The sequence below is a fragment of the Sciurus vulgaris genome, assembly GCF_902686455.1.
Source record: "Sciurus vulgaris genome assembly, chromosome: 4".
Lineage (NCBI taxonomy): Eukaryota > Metazoa > Chordata > Mammalia > Rodentia > Sciuridae > Sciurus > Sciurus vulgaris.
The window spans coordinates 144,947,817-144,968,464 of record NC_136464.1 but is presented as its reverse complement, the minus strand read 5'-3'; the positions used below and the strand labels follow the sequence as shown (position 1 = coordinate 144,968,464).

Sequence of the window (20,648 nt, the reverse complement as noted above, 5' to 3'; positions counted from 1 at the left end):
GATATTGATGATGATGATGATGATGATTTCAAAAACCCACGCCTTTTAGAATAGTCATCATAAGTAGGCTCTTTTTACAGTTCACCTTTTTTTTTTTTTTTTCATGAAGAGCCCTTGTTATAAGCCTTGGTAAACTGTGATAATCTTAGAGGAAATGTAATAAGTTGACTATTGATGAATGGCAGTGTTCAAAGGATTTTGAGCTGTTTTAATTAGAAAAAAATATGTAATTTGGAGCTTGTTCATTTGGGGCTTGCAGAATAAACTTTGAAAATTACTATAAACAAAAAAACCTATACTATGATGTAATATTAAGTATTTGCCTCATTTCCAGAGATCTATTCTGCAGCACAAAGACTTTAACATTTCTATTAGGATCAGAAACAGAACAGAAAACAAAACCAACAAATTCTGACAGCGCTCTATCTATCAAAGACATAATATCCCTTTTGTGTCACTGTTCCTTTCTTCAATACCAACATTGAACTAAAACAACATCTGTGATCAGGTGGTGTGCATAATGGAAAAATCCTCTTAGGAAGTCTTGCCAAGTATGGGCTATACTAAAAGGAATGGAATTTGATAAGAGATATCCAATTATTAACTTGTCCATGCTTAATAAAGCCCATCAGCTACCAATGCCAACAGACTAAATTTAACAGGTACAACAATCTATAAACACATTGAAAGTTGTAGAGAAAACTGGCTATAGGTCCACCTGGGAAGCAAGTGACTGAGGAACACTAGAAAAGACCAGACTTAACCCATGGGTGGTCAGCAGTGCATGAACTGGACACTGCTAATCTATGAAAAACATTTCCAAATTTTAAGATTAATACTTCCAAACTCCAATACAGCTCAGTGGGTTTGGGTATCTTTCCTACCATCTGCCATTTCATGAGATTAACCTGCTTACCAAAGACCAGCCCCAAAACATAATATAGACATAGTCTTCCCATTTTCCTTTTGAATGAGATAAAATCTTCACAAAAGGATGTAGGACATAAGTTCGTGTTGAACTAAACAAAACTCCTCCTCCTGTTCCAATTTAGGAAGACACCATCAATTTTCTCGTTTTCTAGAAAGAAGAAAGCTATCTTGCCTTGGATGACATTTCTTTAGAAATGTCAGCATGGGGAGAGGGGACAATGAAAATTCATTTTTTGCTCACAACAACCAAAAACAAAACAAAACAAAACAAAACAAAAAAAACCATAAAACCTGTGTTTTCTAAGACAGCCACAGTGTGCAGAATCCTTCATATAGTGATACTCTGAAAATTAAAGATTATTTCTCAGAATGAGACCCAGAAGAATGTGGGCATACAGGTTAGACGATTATCAGGAAGTTGGCTCTTTTTGCACATTGTTTAGCAGCCAAAAAGGATACCAGGCTGCGGAGAAAGTGGCCAAAACACATTCCTTTTATGGTGTGATAACAGTTTGTGCAAGAAACTGCCTTCTTTTCAAGCAATGCCTCAGAACCCAGTCCCAGCAGGCAGGGACAGACAGGGGCTTCTATGAACAAGCCAGGCCTGGCTGGGCCAGTTTCCCCCACAGAAAGCAAAACCCTTTACCGAAGTTCCATAAAGAACTTTCATTTTTTGGCAGCCTCTACCCCTGAATCTCTCTGAGATGAGACTTTGAAGCCAAGGTCCTTATTTTAGATTCACAACATGCCAACGGTTGCCAAGAGTTTTGCTACTCCGGGTCTGTTATTGTCCAAAGGTGTATTTTCTTCATGAGACTTATCAACAACACCTTAAAATAGATTTTAAACTTTGTGAGGCTTTCCTGTGAGTTTCAGGTTCAAAGTGTTTGTTTCCATATAGGAAGAAGTCTTGCTTAATCATTTTTATTGCTCTTGGCTGCATTTCTTGGATTAAGATACTTTATAACAGGAAGAGACACAGTGGCACATATACTAAACTAACATAACTTTTTGTTGTGAATACCAAGAAGCAAAGATTAAAAGCCTAGATCCTTTAAACACATGCTACATAAGCAGCAATAAATCGATATTTTCCACAAATAGAACATTTCCATGATGTGAGGAAATGTGGAAAACAAGTGTTTTTAAAGGCATTTCATAGTGAAGATTGTTTTCATGTGCAAATTAAACCCATCTCTAGCTAAAGACATGAATAAAGCTGTTGGCACCAAGCAGCCATTTGACATTTAGAGATGACACTGCTGAGACAGTGTGTCAGCCAAGAACCAGAGCAGGCAGTGACATACCCACCCCCCATTATCATCATCACCAACATCATTGCCATCACCATCAAATATTTATGGCTGTTTACTCTGCTGGAATACAAGATAGCCCAGAGGGTATAATCAACTTTGAATGTTTCCCATAAATTCAAAGTACCTTTCTATACTTCGCTCCTACTTTGGAATGTTCAAAATTAGTAGTTTCTACATGTGATTTCTCGGGTGAAAAGAAATTTTAAGCACAGCAGACTGGGGCTATAGATGTAGCTGAAGTGTTAGAGTGCTTTGCATACAAGATGTCTTGGGTTTGAGCTTAGGACACAAAAAACGGACCATGTTTACATACAGAAAGCACTGTGAAAATCTAAAAACAGCCTCTACACTATATTATCTAACAACACCTTCTTCCTAATTAGTAGAAATGAGGGAAAATCTTAATAGAGAAAATGTTTGGGACTACTTACAGAATTGGATCATTTGACCTATTTGTTAAAGCTCTTTCAGAATATGTGGTCTCAAAAGTAATTTATGTTACTTATTTAATTTTTTTTAAATTTATACTGACTTCCCCAATGTATCTAAATTAACAATAATGGAAGGCTTCATTTATATACTTCCATCATGAATATAAGCTTCTTTCTTTGTCATATATAACAATTACAGAAAAAAAAAAAATAATGAATTAGAGGCAACTCAGTAGCTCCTCCACAGTGTGCTTGCAGCATCCTCAGTCTTTGTTTCCATTTCAAGCAAAAGGATGGGGCAGCCTGTCCCCAAAGACCAAAATTCCACCAAGTCTACCATGCCCTTCACGATGCCCAAGAAGAAATACATTTCATTCTATTAATATTCATGAGGGGCAGAGGAGCCCACGACAACCAACCCTGGTTGTCATGGAGGAGGCTTATGTCATGATCACACACAAGCACCAAGTTATTCCACACTCCTCCTGGTTACCAGCTTGGGGACAGCTGGGACTGGGGGGTGGGAGGGTGACAGTGTGAGGATCAGAAGAACTCACAGACAACACTGTCATGTGGAAGATATTACTGAACATCTTAGACTTCACAATTTAATTAGATGCCACCAGTGTTGTCTAGATACTATTACATATTTGCCAGTAAAGAGATGTGACAGTCACCTCCTATTTCAGAAGTCACAAATAATCTTCCAGGTAGGAACTCTACTGCATTCTACCTCAAATCACTCCCAAACTGAGAAGCAACTCAATTTCCAGGTCCAATTCCTAGGAAAAATGGCTCAACTAAATGCAGTGATCAAACAGGAATTAAAGACATGTAAATTGATATCACAAAATGACAATTTTCCTGATGCCTTTAAAACTTCCCCTTATTACTATTTTATTATTTTATCTTTATAAGTTTTATATTCAGGCATTAAATTTTATAGGAGATATCAAAAATAATTAGTATCTGCTTTCAAAAGGTTTAGATGCTATCCATGTATTTTTTTATATCTCTTCTACAACCTTTTTGGGAGGTAAGAGATAGACTTTTTCTTTATTTTTCTCCAAGTAGTCATCAAATTCCTTCAGGGAGCATAAGATCCAACACAAGAGAACAGGCCTTACACATGATCACATTAGAAGTTAGAAAAGTGAACGAAGAAAGATAGAACAAAACCAAAAATTATCAAAACAAACAGGAAAAGAAAGAGGTAAACATGAAATCAAATAATTATGAATGACAGAAACAAGGTTTAAAGAGCTGGGTGCTGAATGGTCCTTTATTTCTTTCTCTTTTCTAATTACCTACAAATTTATCACAAAACTCTGTTTCTAATGCACCCCACAGTCTTCTTGGACATCGTCAATGACTCCTCTGTCAATGTTTCCATATCTCCTTGGCTTTTCATAAATAATTCCAAGATCCATACTCTAATATAGTCTTTCTACCCATCTGAAGACAGCAGTAATCTTCTTCTCTCAACGAGGTGCAACATGAAAATCATCACTGACAAAACAATAATAATGCCTTAGAAACAATAAGATTAGATTATCCTATGTCTTTAGAATTTTAGCCTATGTCATCCTAGAAGAAAAAAAATGTCATCTATACCCCAAGATTTCTCAGTGCATATGGACTTAATTAACAATGCAAGGTTTAATCTATTTATCTGTTACATGCAGGGCTACTAGGAGTAAAAATGCAGGTTGAGAGGGCACTTAAACAGACCAGCGGCACTGTGCTTTTGGAATGGTTCCCCTCCATGGGATTAGAGGACAAAAGTCTTGGGGAGACACTGAACCAAAATCTACAGACACCACTACGCTGGCTTCACCAGGCAATTCCAAGGAAACTAACATCCTGCAGAGGTGGAAACTGCAAGAAAACTCAAAATGATCAGATAAATTAGAAAGCTGCAGAAGTAAAGATTAGATAAGCTTCTAGATTATGAATCATATCCAGTAACCTACATACTTCTTATTTACCAAATATTAGTTAGGACAACTCATAAACATGCCTAGGACTTCTTTCAACCCTGATGAAAAACATATGCACTTCTATGGAGATACGATGGAAACCCATTTTTGATTGTAAAGAAAGCAGAAGACCCAAGATTCAGTAACTAAAATAAAAAGCAAACCAAACAAAATGAAAAACCATTGGCATTATTACCTATTATAAAGTGACTGCTCTACCTGGACTTTATATTGGGCATACTTGTTACACAGCACAAGCATGACTAATCAAGTGCTATCCTTTACACACCAAGATGATATACCTGACATGAGAAAGGCTACACTAAGGCTGGTACCTGAGACCTTGTCCTTACTTTTATAGGAGAGACAGATTTAAAAGGATATATATATATGTATATATATATATATCCTTTTATATATATATATATATATATATATATACATATATATATGTATATATATCCTCTCCTCCCTGTCCTGAAATCCCATATTTAAAGCAAGGATTTAGGAGACAAGGAGCCAGAATCTGACCAAAGCATCCAACTGCTAAGTCTAAAACCAAGACCTTAAATTAACTGATTTTCCTAAGTTCAGAGGCATTAACATGCTACACTGTATTATACATGATCAGTAAGTCAACATAGACTACCAAACAATTCTCAGCAAACACTGACCCAGTTGATGTCTAAAGACAGCACACTTTATATCTGGCTACAGTTGCTCGGTGCTCCTCCTTGACTTTCTTCAAGTGAATGGGCTCCACCATTACTAGGGAGCAAAGGACATGGTGCCAAGAAAACCCCTTTTTTTTCTTGTCCCTGATTTGTTCCAACTCTCCAATTCTTTTTCACTTCCTTTACCCTTTATTCTCCCAAATCTACATGAATGTCTGAAGCCAATATACCTAACAACCTTACAAGAACCAATCAGACAAGTAGTATAAATGATGATATGGGATTCTTTAAAAAATAAAGAAAAAAAAAATGAAAGGTATCACACACTGACATTCAGGGAAGTCTAGCACCAAGAACAAAATTAAAGGCACTACAAATTTATTACAGAAGATATTTCTTCAATGATCCCTGTGTGATTTACTTCAAAGAGTGATCAGGAGTTACCAAAAGAGGAAAAACACAATAGAAATGAACGTATAATTATTTTGTATTTCATCACTGAATTGAATTAACCTACCTCAAATTTAAGTACGTCAGCATCTGCAGATTAATGATGGCCTCAGGAATGACTCTGATACAATTGTGATACAGATTAAGAATTTCCAGTGATACAAAATGGCACAATTCCATTGGAACTTCGACCAGTCTGTTTTTAGATAAATCTGTGAGAAAAGGACAGAATAGTTTGTCAATTAATCTTCAACATACTCAATACAATCTTATCAACCATAAATACTATTTCTCTTAACATTATAATGTAAATTTAGATCAACATCACCTATTCCGCACCTGTGTCATGCTGTGATGTGTAATTTCTAGCCAAATTCAAAAATGCAGGGTATGGAAAAGCAAAAATACTGCTAAAACTTTTTAGCTTTCTAAATTAATTTGCAAAGCTAAGCACATAAAGATGGGGGAACTTCTTAACTCTGTCAGAAATATGTCTCAAATTCCTTCTACCCTAGACAAGGACACACAACTGTACCCTTTAAAATATCTGAATACATATATTTATCATACTTTTTTAAAGATGGGATCTCAGTGTGTTGCCCAGGCTCAAACGATTGTCCTATTTTGGTCTCCCAAGAAGTTGAACTGTAATTATTAATTCAATTTTGCATTCATCATATAAACTATTTCTCCAACTAAGGTATCATCTTTTCTACATGCAAGGAACATGTCTTTTAGATATTCTGAAAATGAACACACATCAGACACTAAATATTTACTCACTGGAGTTACTGAGCATCTATACTGTCCAAGGCTGAGATAAATCAATCATGTGTCTATCAAGAGCTTACACTGTGTCTGCTGCATGTCTGCTGTGTAACCAGCAGGAAAACAGAGGTCCACTGGCCAAGTGTACAAGGATGGTCTGCAGAGCGAAGTGAACAAACAGTATGGTTTACAGCATCACCACCCACCTCTCAACAATAAAACAATGGAAGAGTCCAGAATAGCCACACCTGGAAACGGTAGACATGATTGTCAAGTACCCCAGGGCAAGAACCACCAGTTTTGAAAACAACAATAACTCAACAATTAAAGAGCCCCTCGTGGGCTGGGGAGATAGCTCAGCTGGTAGAGTGCTTGCCTCGCAAGCACAAGGCCCTGAGTTCGATCCCTAGTACCGCAAAAAAAATAAAATAAAATAAAAAATAAAAGAGCCCCTTGTCCTGTCCTGTATTAGGAAGGTCTCAACAATATGAATGAAAAGATGTTCAGTAAATAACAGGTAACATATACTTAAGGAACTATATCCTGACTAATGGAAGGAAAACATAAACAGGTCAATACCACAGATAAAACAAGTCAAAAAAGCTCCCTTTTCTGACCGTCCTTCCATAAACAAATGCACAAATAAACAGAAATCAAACTACATGGTTTCACAGGAAGAATTGTAACAAACTTTCAAGGAATGATTCTGGTAATATTTAATCTGGTTCAACACATATGAAAAAGAAGGAAAGTTTGCAAATTCATGTTTAAAAGGTGAGGTAACGTATTAATACCATCATCCAACAAAGAAGAAACACCAAAGGGAAACTGCATACTAATCTCTCCCTTAAATACTGAAGTAAATGCTGAATTAAAAAAAAAAAATTAGCAAACAGATTTGAGTAGAACATAAAAATATCAAGATACTAGGAAAAAGTGGAGTTTACTCTTGGAATGTAAGAACCTTATTAAAATGATTTACCATTTCAATGGAGCATAAGTGAAATAGCATATGATTGTCTCCATGGAGATACATAAAAGGCCTTTGATAAAGGCTTTTGTTCATTCTTTCTTTAAACCTTATTAAAATATATTTTATTTATCAAAAATTTGATCATTCTCAGCTTTTAATTCATTAATCTCTGGTAATTTTACTGAGTAGTGCATTTATCACCATGTCTCAGTTTTAGAACATTCACATTCATTGCTTAACAAAAGGAGAACAGTTGGATATTTCCTTTACACACACACACACACACACACACACACACACACACTCACACATAAATGAGAGATAATACTTTAAATTACTTCTAAATCATGAAAGACTAGAAATATTACTGTAATATTGAGATAAGACTTCAATACTGCCCTTACTACTAATTTGTGTCATCGTTCAAGCTGTACTAGTCAAAGTCATGAAGGAAAGAAAGAAGAATAAAAATTGCAATGGAGAAGACAGAATTACCATGATTTGCAGATGATATGACTGTTTTCTTGGAAAATCCAAGATACTAACAGGAAGTCTACTACAAATGATGTAAGAGTGTGATAAAGGTACACAGGAGAAAATTAATATGCTGAAACAAGTGTCTTTACATATACACCAACTAGAACAGAAGAGGCTTTAAGATACTAGCAGAAGGATAAAATACCTAGAAAAATCATAAGAAATATGAAAAGCTTATATGAAGAAAACTTTAATATGCAACTCAAAAGTCAAGTCAACTAAAAAGATATCCCCTAATTTTAAATAACACTAAAAAAAGACTCCACATCAAAAATGTGTCGGTTATCTCTAAATTATGTCTATATGATTTATGCACTCAATTTTAGAAACATCGATTATTTTCTAATTTGCAGTTATTAGACAAGTTGATCCCATGGTAAAATTGTGGAAAAATAGTGAGATATCTCTCTAAAAAGATGAACATGGAAGGAGATCAGCGCTCCCAGACATTAAAAACACATGGTAAGGCACTGTGGTGGATAAAAGGGAATCTTAATGGGACAAATTAAAAAGATAGGAAATGGGTCAAAGAGAGATAACATATGGAGATCAAGTATGGAATAAAAGTGGTATTTCAAATCAGGGAAAAGATGTGAGGTCAGTAAATCATATGGGAAAACCTGAGAGCCATTTGAAACAAGCAAAAACAAAAGGAAGGATTACTATAAACCTCTCACACCTTTAATCTCTATTAATCTTGGATGAATCAAATGCTTCTCTGTGAAAAGTGAAGCTATAACAACAGAAGGGAAATGTGTTGATGATCTTAGAGTGGGGAGAAGCTTCCTGTGAGTGGCATGAAGCCAGATTGCAGATTTGACACATAAAAGTGAAACTTATGATTTTTACAATAAACTCTACCATAAACATAAATGATAAGAAATGGGGATTGGCAGGTGGGAAATCCTTCAAATTATAAACCTAAAAGCTGATCTTTTATAAACATAAAAAGCAGCAACCGTCAATAAGAATAGAACTGGGGGCTCGGATGTAGCTCAGTGGTAGAGTTTGTCTAATATGATTGAAGCCCTGGGTTCCACCCCCAGCACTGCCCTAAAAAAGACAGAATGACAGGAAAAAAAAAAAAAAAAAAAAAGCCCAGAGAAGAGGGAACACAAATATCTCCTAAACTTAGGGAAAAAATGTGACTGACCTTACTTGAATTAGAGAATGCAAATTACATCAGCATAGGATAGTATTTTTCACCTCTACTGGACTGGAGAATATTTTAAAAATTGACAAAGAGACTTTAAAAATTTTTAACATTAAATAAAAATTTAAATTAAAAAATTTAAATGTTATATATTATATAAATTATATTATAAAACACAGTGCCAAAGACATAGTGAATGAGGGACATGGAAAACCTTTTAGCAGTAACCTTTTTAATTTATCAAAATTATAAATGGAAGGGGCCAAAGAGAAACAGAGAGGTTAAGTCAAAGGTATAAAGTTGCAGATATATAGGATAAATAAGTCTAGAGGTGAACTATACCACCTGAGACAACAGTTGATAATGTACTAGAAATTTGCTGAGAGTAGATTCTAGGTAGTCTTCCCCCCTCACACACAAAGGTAACTATGCAAAATGACAATCTCTTCATTTACTTGACTCTAGTTACAATTTCACTATGTATGCATATATCAAAACACCAGGTTGTATTCCTTAAGTACACACAATACAAAAATTACAAATGTGCACGCACTTCAACCTAGAAATTTTTTTTCACTTACAGATATACATGTGCAAATGACACATTCTTTTTAGCAGAGTCTGAAAGAGTGCAAGATAGAAAGCAATTTAAATATCAGTGGAGGGCTGTTTAAATATTAATATACCATTAATAAATAGCACAAATAATACTAAGGTCAAATCAACCAATAAATACTACCATGAATTCCATTCCACATGATGGAATGTAACTTTCAGCATCATACTCTATAATGCAACACTAATACTACACAGGCATTAAAATGAGTGAAGCAGCTCTCTATGGGCTAACATGTGGTTTTTATGGATATTTCCACAATTATTTAGGTATAAATTATCTCTGCAGAGATAAAAGTGGTCGTTTCCAGAGAGAGAATCTCTGGCTGAAAAAAGTCAGTAGTTTTTTGAAAAGGCAGATGACTTCTCACCATGGATCCTTTTGTACCTTCAGAAACCTGAATGCACTGCTTATTGGATTAAACATATGATATGTAATGTATACACATTATTAAAACATAAAGTCCATGTATGTGTGTATATGTACATATATATATATATACACACACACACACACATACTCTTTTTAAAATTTGTCATTGCTTTTATTAATAAAACCCTTAGTTCTTGTTTTGCATCTTCCAAGGAGGATGAATGCATCTTCATTAGGCTATCTTTGGGAGCCTGGGAAGGGGGCATGATGGACATGAGGAAGTGGGTTGGGCAGTTGAAAGTCCATCTTCTGAACTTGGTAAGTGCAAAGCAGGAGCATCCTGCTGGCAGAGCCAGGACACAGTTGTGGGCAGGACTCGGCTTTAGTTTCTCCATTTCTACCTTCTGGTCCTTGTCTTAGTCTTCTCTGACCAGCAGGGCATGTATATTTCAGTTCCTGCTCCCCATCCTAACAACCAATATTCCTATCAGCATTCTTATTCTTTTTTCCCACATTTTTTAATTGGTGCATTATAATTGTACATAATGGTGAGCTTTGTTATTACCTATTCATGCATACACATGACATAACAATATAATTTGGCCAATATCATTCCGCAGTATTTCCCCTTTCCCTTCCCTTCTCCCTCCCCCAGTCCCTCCCTCTACTCCACTAATTCACCTTGATTTTCATGAGTCCCCCCCTCCCACCTTTCTTTTTCTTTCTCCTCTCTAGTTTCCACATGTGAGAAAACATATGAACTTGACTTTCTGAGTCTGGCTTATTTTGCTTAACATATGTTCTCAAGTTCTATTCATTTTCCTAAAAATGACATAAATTTATTCTCCTTCATGGCTGAATAAAATTCCACATTTTCTCTATCCACAGCATCCCTATTCTACACAAAAAATTTGTATTTGATTTGAAAAAAGAAAAGAGTTAAGGAGTCGGAGTAAACTACAAGAGCCTCATATTAAATTAAGGGAAAACAGGAAGCAAATTACTTTTCATGAATGTTAAGGACCACAACAGAAAAATGTTCCAGAAATCTCTTGAAATTCTTTCCTAGACACAGAGATCTTCATGTGCTACAAAGCTAGAAATTTACCCAAAATATGTATGTGTTGTTTCCTTCAGGTTCAACTCAAAAGAAAATTCCACTGAAGCACATACAGAAACTACTACGATGTAGTCTGGTACTGCTATTGCTATTTACAACACAGATTTTATTTTCTCCCCTCCCTTCTTATCTTCTCTTCCACAGCCTGCAGATTTCAGGGGAAAGTTCAATATTTTTTCCTTCCTGGAATTACTTCCCTGACAGCTTGACTTGCATCCTAGCAGCAAAGGCTGTGCCGAGGGCCAGGCAGAGACTCTCTAGAGATGGGACTAGTCCTGCTTGCTAAAATTGGGAAGAGGCGGTACACTTGGTAAAACCTTAATTTCCTCCTCATTTTAAACTGTATTCACTCTCTTCTCTTAAATTCCTGTTTTTGGTTGTACGATTCTGTGTGTACATTTTCAAGAATCCTTTTTTGAAAGGAGTCAGGCTACGCATTACAAAGAAATAAAATTATAAGGTGATAATAGTGGGCATCCAACATGTCACCCACCAAATGAGCAGATCTCTAACCCCCTGAGTTAGTGAGAATTCACCTATGCCATGGGCCCCCTATCATCCTGGGGTTGTGCCACTGTCTCTACATTAAAAGGAAAGAAACTGTATTACACAATCTATACACAGCCTAGACACTTTCAATACCCATACAGAAACAGTTGCCTAGATCAGCACTGAAGTTAGAGAGGGAGGAAAGCTTTCCTGATGTCTTTGTAGAGGTTGATTAATCAAATGTTGCATTACTTATGTGTTCATCAACATTTTCTAAATATATGGTTTCCACAGAAATGTAAAACCACACAGGCCTGCTTTCAAGGAGTGTGAACTTGAAAAGATGAGACAAACCCAGAATGAACTACAAGGCAGGATGTCTCTAAACGTGCTTTTAAAAAGGTCCAAAGAAAGGGAGATGAAATATATCTGGCTAGGTTCACCAGCAGGCCAGACACCCAAGTTTCACAGAGGGCACTTCATTTAAACCACTGCATGGGCCCCATGACTCCCAACTACAGACGAAGAAACTGAGGCTCACTTTGGGTTACTTGTCCAAAGCCGCCCAGGTAACTGAAGTTTGATTTCCTTACACAAAACCACACTTTTTCCATGGAGTAATGTCAGCAAGACCATGATGTGTCCTGTTACTATGTCACTGGAAAGATACAGCAATTAAATCTTCACTGCAGGGCACTGGGGAATGCGGCTCAGTGGTAGAGCATTTTCCTGGAGTGCATGAGGCCCTGAGTTCAATCCTCAGCACCACTGGAGGGGGTGGGAGGGGGTGATCTTCACTGCATTTTGATTGGTCCAAAACAACAAAAATAAAATCAACATGGTCTGCGTAGAAGCCCAGAGGGCAAGAAAGTTATAAATATCATGTACAAAAAGGAAAGTAATGCAAATAAAATGTCACTGATGGGCTTAATTCTGGAAGTGACCACAGAAAGCTTGCTAAGTGGAAACACTGGCTTGAGCTGCTAACCATACCAACATTACAGAAAGGCTGCTTCACTGAATGGATTTTCAAATACATGGCTTGTTTTTTCCAACTCGTGTCTGAGTATCATTTAATTCTCAGTTAATGTTGTTACTGGAAGACAGAGTGCAAAAGGAATGGGTATGTTCGTTTTCCTAGGCTTTACTTAGGCTAATGTGGAAATCATCCTGGATCTTTGGGAACAGACTAACCCACAATGGGGAAGATGCCCAGAAAGGAAGGGCAGTCAGTCTGGACTCAGATGTTTTAACTCCAATAATAAGGAATGGATAATCCCATTACGGATGGTGGTGGAGGATCACATTGAAATATGTTCAAAATGTTTCCAGTTACCTGAAAACAAGGAAATAAAACCAGGTCTACTAGTGGAAGAAGGAAAAAATGGGAGCGGAAAGGAGGAAAGAGTGGGGAGGGAGAAATGGAAGGAAGGTGAGTAAGAAGGAAGGAAATAATTAATTTAGGACTTAGTAATTAAAGACATGAGCTGGTGGTCAGTTAATGTTGCCACAGGATACTAATGTCCCTAAATAAGGGCAGATCCCTTTCAAAGGCAAGAGATCCCTATCAGGGGTGTTATCCTCCTCTAAGTATTACAGACTCATGGAGGTGTAAGCAATGAAGATTTTCCTACTCAGGAAAGACTGAAAGCGTAAGAGCTCATCAGCAACAAGCAAATGTTAGGAAGGCAAGCGGTATATTTTTCTTGAATGACAACAGAAACTCAGGTAGCGTGGGGGTCAGGGTCATATCTCAACAGATATGAGTGATGGAGGTAAATATGGATAAAGAAGTGTTTAAATTTGTTGTATATTGTTCTAACTCTATTATAAAGATGTAGAACTATCAATGAATCAGCTTAGGAGTGTTTCCCTAAATAAAATATCTGCCTAGTGTTTCTCAATCTTGTTAGCACACTGGAATCACTTGGAGAGGTTTTCAAAATCCTGAAGCCTGGGGCTCATGGCCAGAAACTTTAGGGTGAGACTCTGACATCAGGATTCCCAAGAGGTCAGTTGATTCCCACTCTCCTACAGCAATCTCAGGAGAGGAGAGGACCTGGCCTGTGTCAGCCTTCCCAATCTAAACCAGGCCTGAGCAGGTGGCACTCTCCAAGGGACAGATGGGATGCACTGGAGGGGTCTATTTGGGACACCAGGAGAATACCTTAGCAGGTATCCTAATTTGAGAAAGAAAACCTTACCCAAACCATTGCTAGATTCAATTCTTAACTCCAACTTCCTTCTCAGATAATTTCTGAGACATTCAGAGCAATAAAAATCTAGCCTGGAGTGGAGTTTTGCATATTTTGGACTGGCCATGAGCATAGAAAAGTAGTTTTATTGCTTCCTCATTTAATCCTCACCTGAACCTGGTGAAGCAGGTGTTACTACAATTCCCAGCTATGTGCAGACACCAAGAGGCAGAGAGTGGAAGCCAGCAAGTAACAGAGCCAAGAACTAAATAAGGTCAGTACGACATCAGAGTTCCTTCTTGAACCTTTAATGACTGGGCTCTGTAGGACTACAGTACAGAGAAGATTGGTTGTTGATATTCTTACAATTTGCATAAAGAATAAAAGTTAACTGACCCACTTCAGGTGGCTGGTGAGCAGGCATTAAGAACATTCCATAATTCTGTTCTAAAAGTACGTGACCTCGGCCCAGGTCCCTCATATTTTCACCAGAAAGAAGAGCACGTGCAGCTTGTGTCTTTGCCCCCCACCCAGCCCAAGCTGGGAACTATCCTTTCTTGCGGGAAGCCCACCCTGGGGTCTAGTGCTGCTGTGGGGAGCCAGGTCCACTGCAGCTCTGTGCAATCCTCCCAGGCAGCAAACCGGAACCCCAAAACCATGACCTCCCCTCCCTCGTCCGCTTCTTAATTGAAGCATTCACATGAAAGCTGTGCAGCCAGAAATAAAACAATAAGTGTCACCCCTGCCAAAATAAGCTTTGCAAACCCTAAAATAAAGTAGCCAAATGAATAAAAATAAGCAGGGTAGAGTAGAAAAACAGTCAGTGGAATCCAGCGCAGTCAGCTCCACTGGTGGGGAGGGGGAGAAGGCATGGTACTGTTTTTGTTTAAAAAAGGAAAGTGGTGCTTGGTGAGGAAGGGACAAGACCCCCCCTATGCCTGCAGCAACATCCTGAGTTTCCAGCCACCACAGCCACAAAGCACAAGCGCTGATGGACTGGGACAGCTGGGAACCTTGCCCACTGGTCTGATGAAAAGGCCCAGTCTTGGAAGTCAGTCTCGTACCCAGTTCCAGCAACACCAAAGGAGACCATAAACATGTTATGGAAAATTAATTTCAGAATTCAGCAAACCCCCTTATCAGAGAGAGATACTCCCCAGGTCCCCAGTGGTTGCCTGAAACCACAAACAATACAGAGCCCTATGTACGCTATGTTTTTTCCTCTAAATACCTATGACCAAATTTAATTCATAAGTTAGGCACAGTAAGAGAATAACAACTATAACTAATAATAAAACAGGACAACTGTAATAAGACTAATAAAATTATATAAATGTGGTCTCTCTCTCTCTCTCTCATGACTCAATATGAGTATTAATATTTTGGGACCAAGGCTGATCATGGACAACTGGAAATACAGCAGATAGGGGAAACTATCTTATTAGAGCTAACCAGGACCTCAATAACTGGGTGAGGTGTGTGTCCTTCACATACAAATCTGAAGTCCTGGCTCATCCATGTGCATGGGACCTGCAAAAGTTCCCTAATACTGAGGAGGGATGCTCTCTACTGGGTCTCGCCTGGTTCCTCCTGGGGTCAGGGGCTCTGAAGACAGTCCTTGAGCGGTAAGATAGTCTGGCATCACCTGTCCTTGTGGACAATCTATATTCCTCGTCGCCTAGGTAGACAAGGAAGGAACTCAGCTATATTTTTCTATCTGTCCTGAACTTCCTCTGCTTTGCAAAGTCCCCAATGTCACTCATTTCCCCTTGCTTCCCATTCCTCTCTCCATAGTCACCTGACCTAGGCCCATGTTTCAGCACCCAATCACAGGGGTGCACATTCAGAAAGGAAGTGGGGTAAGGGAGGGCGGCCCCAGGCAATGGGGCAGAGCCCAGGCTGACTCATCCCTAGCTCTGTACACAAAACCACCTGACAGCAACAGGGTTAAACTGGCAGAAGTAAGAGACAAGATTCCCAAAAGTTTTGGGTAAGTCCAGATCTCAGGCAGCACCTTTAAGTGATCCACAAAGAAATCGTGTCAAACAACAATTCCTCAATGTGGGCCACGAGTGTTTCTCCTGATCACCTACTTAAAATTTCAACATATCTGTTTTAGCCACCCTACTCTCTTCTACAGTTGTTTTTTCTTTAGCTCTTAGATATTTATTTATTCATGTATTGTGATTGCTAATTTTATCCCTTCCCTTACTCAAATATAAGTTCCATGAAGGTTAGGATCTTGGTATTGTTCATTGATACATGTAAGAATTTAATAAATATTTGTTGAATGGATTCAAAGATAAAGATGGTAGGGAAACGGGTTTTGGGGTTGAATTCAAATCTTGGTCCCACCACTTAGCAAGGTAGACTAGGAAATAATAATTTAACTTCCCTAGGCCTTGGTTTCTTTGCCTGTAATGTAAGGATAACAGTAGTACTGCGTTATTGAAAGGATTAGATGAGAGGATACACATAAAGCCCTCAGAACAATAGAGGAAAGCACTCTTGGAACAACCTAGCAATCTGATAGCTATTCCTGGGTTCCATGACACATCAAGAAATAAGGTTTGAGTTGGAGAGGAGCTTAAAATTTAAGCACACAAAGCATATTCCATATGCAAAAACAAACTAATCATGCTACTGTATAATGAATGAAAACCTGTGAAGGCTTCCCTTTCCACTAAATTGGCACTCCACGTTTTTCTCTAGCTCCATCCTTGATGAACATATCCATTCCTTCACTCACCAAAGAGCAAGCCAACCATGTGTGCTTGATATATTTGCATCTCACACACCTAAGACTCAGCTTCAGCTCTAACAATCTCACAGGGCAGAAAGAAAGACAGATACGCAACTTAGCAGTAGAACTGTACAGAGAAGTGTAGGTACAGTCAAGGGCACAGGTTAGGCAGAAATGGGGTTCCCAAGGTACAGAGGTGCCCCAGGGCTGCTTGGCAGGTACAACACAGTTTGATCTTCGCTGGGGACAGGGTACCCCAGCAGAGCAGGCTAAGGGCAGCTGCTCAGGGCAAGAGACTTGTGGTCCTCTTGGGTGGAAGAAGAGAACAGGACTATGGAACTTGCCATTGTGAGTCCCTTCCCTATATCACATGATGAAATATTTGAATTGTAATAAATACTTTCCTGCTTTATTAAGCTGAGCAGTTAAGGGATTCCATAACGCTGCGAGGAGAGCCATTTGGGGAATACAAAGAAAGCCAGCCCCAAGGACTCTAAGGAACACTGACTCCCACATGTGCAAACCTAACTTTGTCAGAGTGGACTTTGTAATGGGGGAAAGGTAGAGAGGCCGGCTCTGTGGACTCAGGACTGAGGCTTGCTATCAAGAACGAAACATAAAATACCAACTCTCTCAATGATAAACACACGTACATTTACTGGGGGGAAAAAGAGCCCTTTATAACAAAATGAACAAACCATAAAACTTTCCCAGGACCTTTACCTTGGTTGAAAGCTTCTGAAATCAAATATACTGTGAAACAGTCTCTTAAGCTTCCATTCACTATAACCCTGATTTTCTTTTACTGTAAACTTTTAAAATAGCAAATAAACCAGGTGCAGTGATGTGTGCCTGTGGTCCCAGCTACCAGGGAGGCTGAGGCAGAGGATCCACTGAGACCAGTTTAAAGCCAGCCTGGGTAACAAAGTGAGACCTTGTTCCAAAAGAAAATAATAATAATTAAAAAAGCAAGTAAAAACAAGAGGAAAGTTAATACTACCCCTTCAAAAGTAGAGAGGATATGAAACTTTTATGGTTTACAAAACACATTCACATATATTATTACTATTCATGTATGATTATTGATTATTGTGGCAAATCAAATATCATCTTTTATTAAAATATATCATAAATAATCTCCAGTAGGAAATGATCATCAAAGGTAAAGCTACTGTCTCTCTCAGACTTTAATTTAGCGTAGAAATATGTTAGTACAAATTTTTAGAGAGTTCTAAGAGAAAGAAACGCATCTTCCCTTCTATCTGGACTAAATTGTAGATCCATCAGTCAGATAACCTGTTACTCAAATTACCAAACTTGAGGAATGGGTCATGTTAAACATAAAGTAGAACGAAGGTGACAACATCGTTTTGAAGTAGAAATCAGGCAGAAGTTTAAATTTATACCACATGGTGTTAATTACATTAGTAAATTTAATCTCAAATGAGGCCAAGACACAAGAGCTCCCAGTGGTTCAGTCCCAGTTTCAATATGTTCCTTAAAGACGTCAAAGAATCATCACCATACATTTTACCCAAAAAAAAGACCCTCAAAGATATTACCAGTGATATTTTCAGTTGATTGAAAGTTATATGTTAAGCTGAATATCCCATTAGAAAACAAATCTTACCATATGTTTATTTGAAAATCCACAGTAATTTTCTTGTATATAATGAAAGTATAATTCTTAACAGTAGGGACATTTTATAAGTGTAAAAATGTTCAGCACAGCCTAACTTATAATTTTATTTATATGTCCTTGGAAAACAGACATTATTTGGGGGGATTTTAAATTCAGCTTTATTATTATTTGGATGAAATAAAACCTTGAAATTTCAATTGAAGTCGTTGGTTTTAAAAGAAGGAAAAGAGGAATTAATTATGCTTTCCTGTACTGCAAAGGAGTCTTCTTTAATAGGGTCACTTGACAAATATTCATGGGGCACCTACTAAATGCCAGAATAGCTCATCACACTGTGAAAATTTGGCCTTTCCCGGCCATTGGAGGGTTTTGAGCAGGATCTGACTCACCTTTAAAAGTGTCTCACTAGAGCGAGGACAGGGGAAGGGAGACCACAGGGGAGGCTGCTGCCATCACCCAGGTAAAGGAAGATGAGGGTACAGCAGAAGCGACAAGAAGTGACCAGATTCAGGTTGCCTCTTTTGAAAGTCGAGCTAAGTGAATTTGCTGACTGGATACAGTTTGAGAGAAAAAAGGCAGACAACTTGACTCCAAGTTTTGGCCTCAGGAATTAGAAGAATGGACTTTCCATTCTCAGATTGGAAGCCTGTGGACAGATACATGAGCCACCAGGGCAAGGGTCATGTTGGAGCCATTCATATCTAGATATCCATCAGGTAAGGGAGGCATGCAAGGCCAGAACTCAGGGAGCAAATGTTGGGAGCTGTCTGAATATAAATGGTATGCAAAGACAGCAACTACAACGATCACCAAGGGACTGAGTGAAGGCCTAAGCAGAGAGCCAAGCAAGGAGCCCTGGGTCACGCCAACCCACAGAGGAGGGAAACTGAAGGAGACCAAGAGGGAGGTGTCTAGGAGGAAGGAGGAAACCAGGCAGCTCCTGTCCCCTGGGAATCAAGTGAAGAATATGACTCAGAGGAGGAAGGAAAAGATCCACTGTGCCCAGTGCCCCTGCTAGGCCAATAAACCAGAGGCTGAGAAGAGATTGCTGCTTCCAGCCAAGTGACCTCGAGAAGAACAGTGAAAGAGAAAGTAGGAGCAAAAGCCTGAGAGAAGTGGGTTCAAGAGAGAACAGAAGGGGGCTAGCACTGTGACTCAGGGGCAGGGCCCTTGCCTGGCATGTGTGAGGCACTGGGTTTGAGTCTCAGCACCACATATTAATAAACGAATAAAATGAAAGTCCATCAGCAAATATTAAAAAAAAAAAAAAGAAAGAGAGAGAGTAGAAGGAATAGCCCAACTTCTAGAAAAGAGGGTGGTGCTTGCCAGGGGCTGGGAGGAGGGAACTTTGTGTTTAATGAGTAAAGAGTTTCAGTTTTGCAAGATAACAAATACTGAGGAGAGCAAAGAAAAGTCACCGCCAGCCAGTTCAGTCTGTTCAGTAAGATGTCATAGGTGCTGGAGGGAGGCTCACAGCGGCTGGATGGCCGCTTCCCAAGCCTTCCCACCCCTGGAAAAGCCACCAGCTCATTCTCTCATCGCCCAGTCACTTACTGGATATCTTCTGTGAGGCATATACCGCACTAGATAGCATATACACAGACATGAGTGAGACTCAATTGATATGCTCAAGTAACTCCGAGTCTGACAGGGGAGGCAGGCAAGAAGACCAAAGAAAATGTACCATGATGAGAACTACCTCTATCAGCATGGTGAAATCTCAACTACAAAGGTTGGAAAAGGCTTTAAAAGACAGGGACCCGCAGGCTGAGTCTCTGGACAAGTCTCTGGGAATTTGCCAAGGCAGACAGGACAGTTCATTCCGGATTGACAGGTCTGGTCTGGATAGGCTGGAGGGAGCGGGTGGCTATTTGAGGAGCTGCAACTAGCATGGGCTTGAGGCCCATGTACTGATGTCCAGCAGGATCCATGGAGCCTGCCTGCTGTTAAAGAGCATCCACAAAGATCCAGGGGTAAGTGAGGGGACCGGGAGTAAGGCAAAGGCAGCCGATACGGAAAGGAGGAAAGGACAGGGAGACATTTGTGAGGTAGACCTGGCAGAGTTTAGCGACCAGTTAAACGTGGAAAGTGAAAAGAAAGAGAGAGCTCAGGGCATCTGGGAGTTTCTGGTGTGAGCTAATGCCCGGAAGTACGCTACTTGCTAAGAGAAATTGCAGAAAGGAAGTGAGTTTGAGAGTGATGGGGGAGGAGTCATCGGAAGGTTTCTCTCCCTCCCTCCCTCCCTCCCTTCCTTCCTTCC

General features: G+C 38.9%; 1 protein-coding gene across 5 annotated transcripts in view; it reads right to left on the bottom strand.

Moving 5' to 3' along the window:
- LRCH1 (leucine rich repeats and calponin homology domain containing 1) overlaps positions 1–20,648 on the bottom strand; it is a 184,584-nt gene that overhangs the window by 84,983 nt on the left and 78,953 nt on the right. For all 5 annotated transcript variants that reach the window (XM_079136983.1, XM_079136986.1, XM_079136985.1 and 2 more), the window contains exon 2: positions 5,848–5,992. In XM_079136983.1, the coding sequence (XP_078993109.1) occupies positions 5,848–5,992 (145 nt within the window). The remainder of the gene's footprint in view (positions 1–5,847; positions 5,993–20,648) is intronic.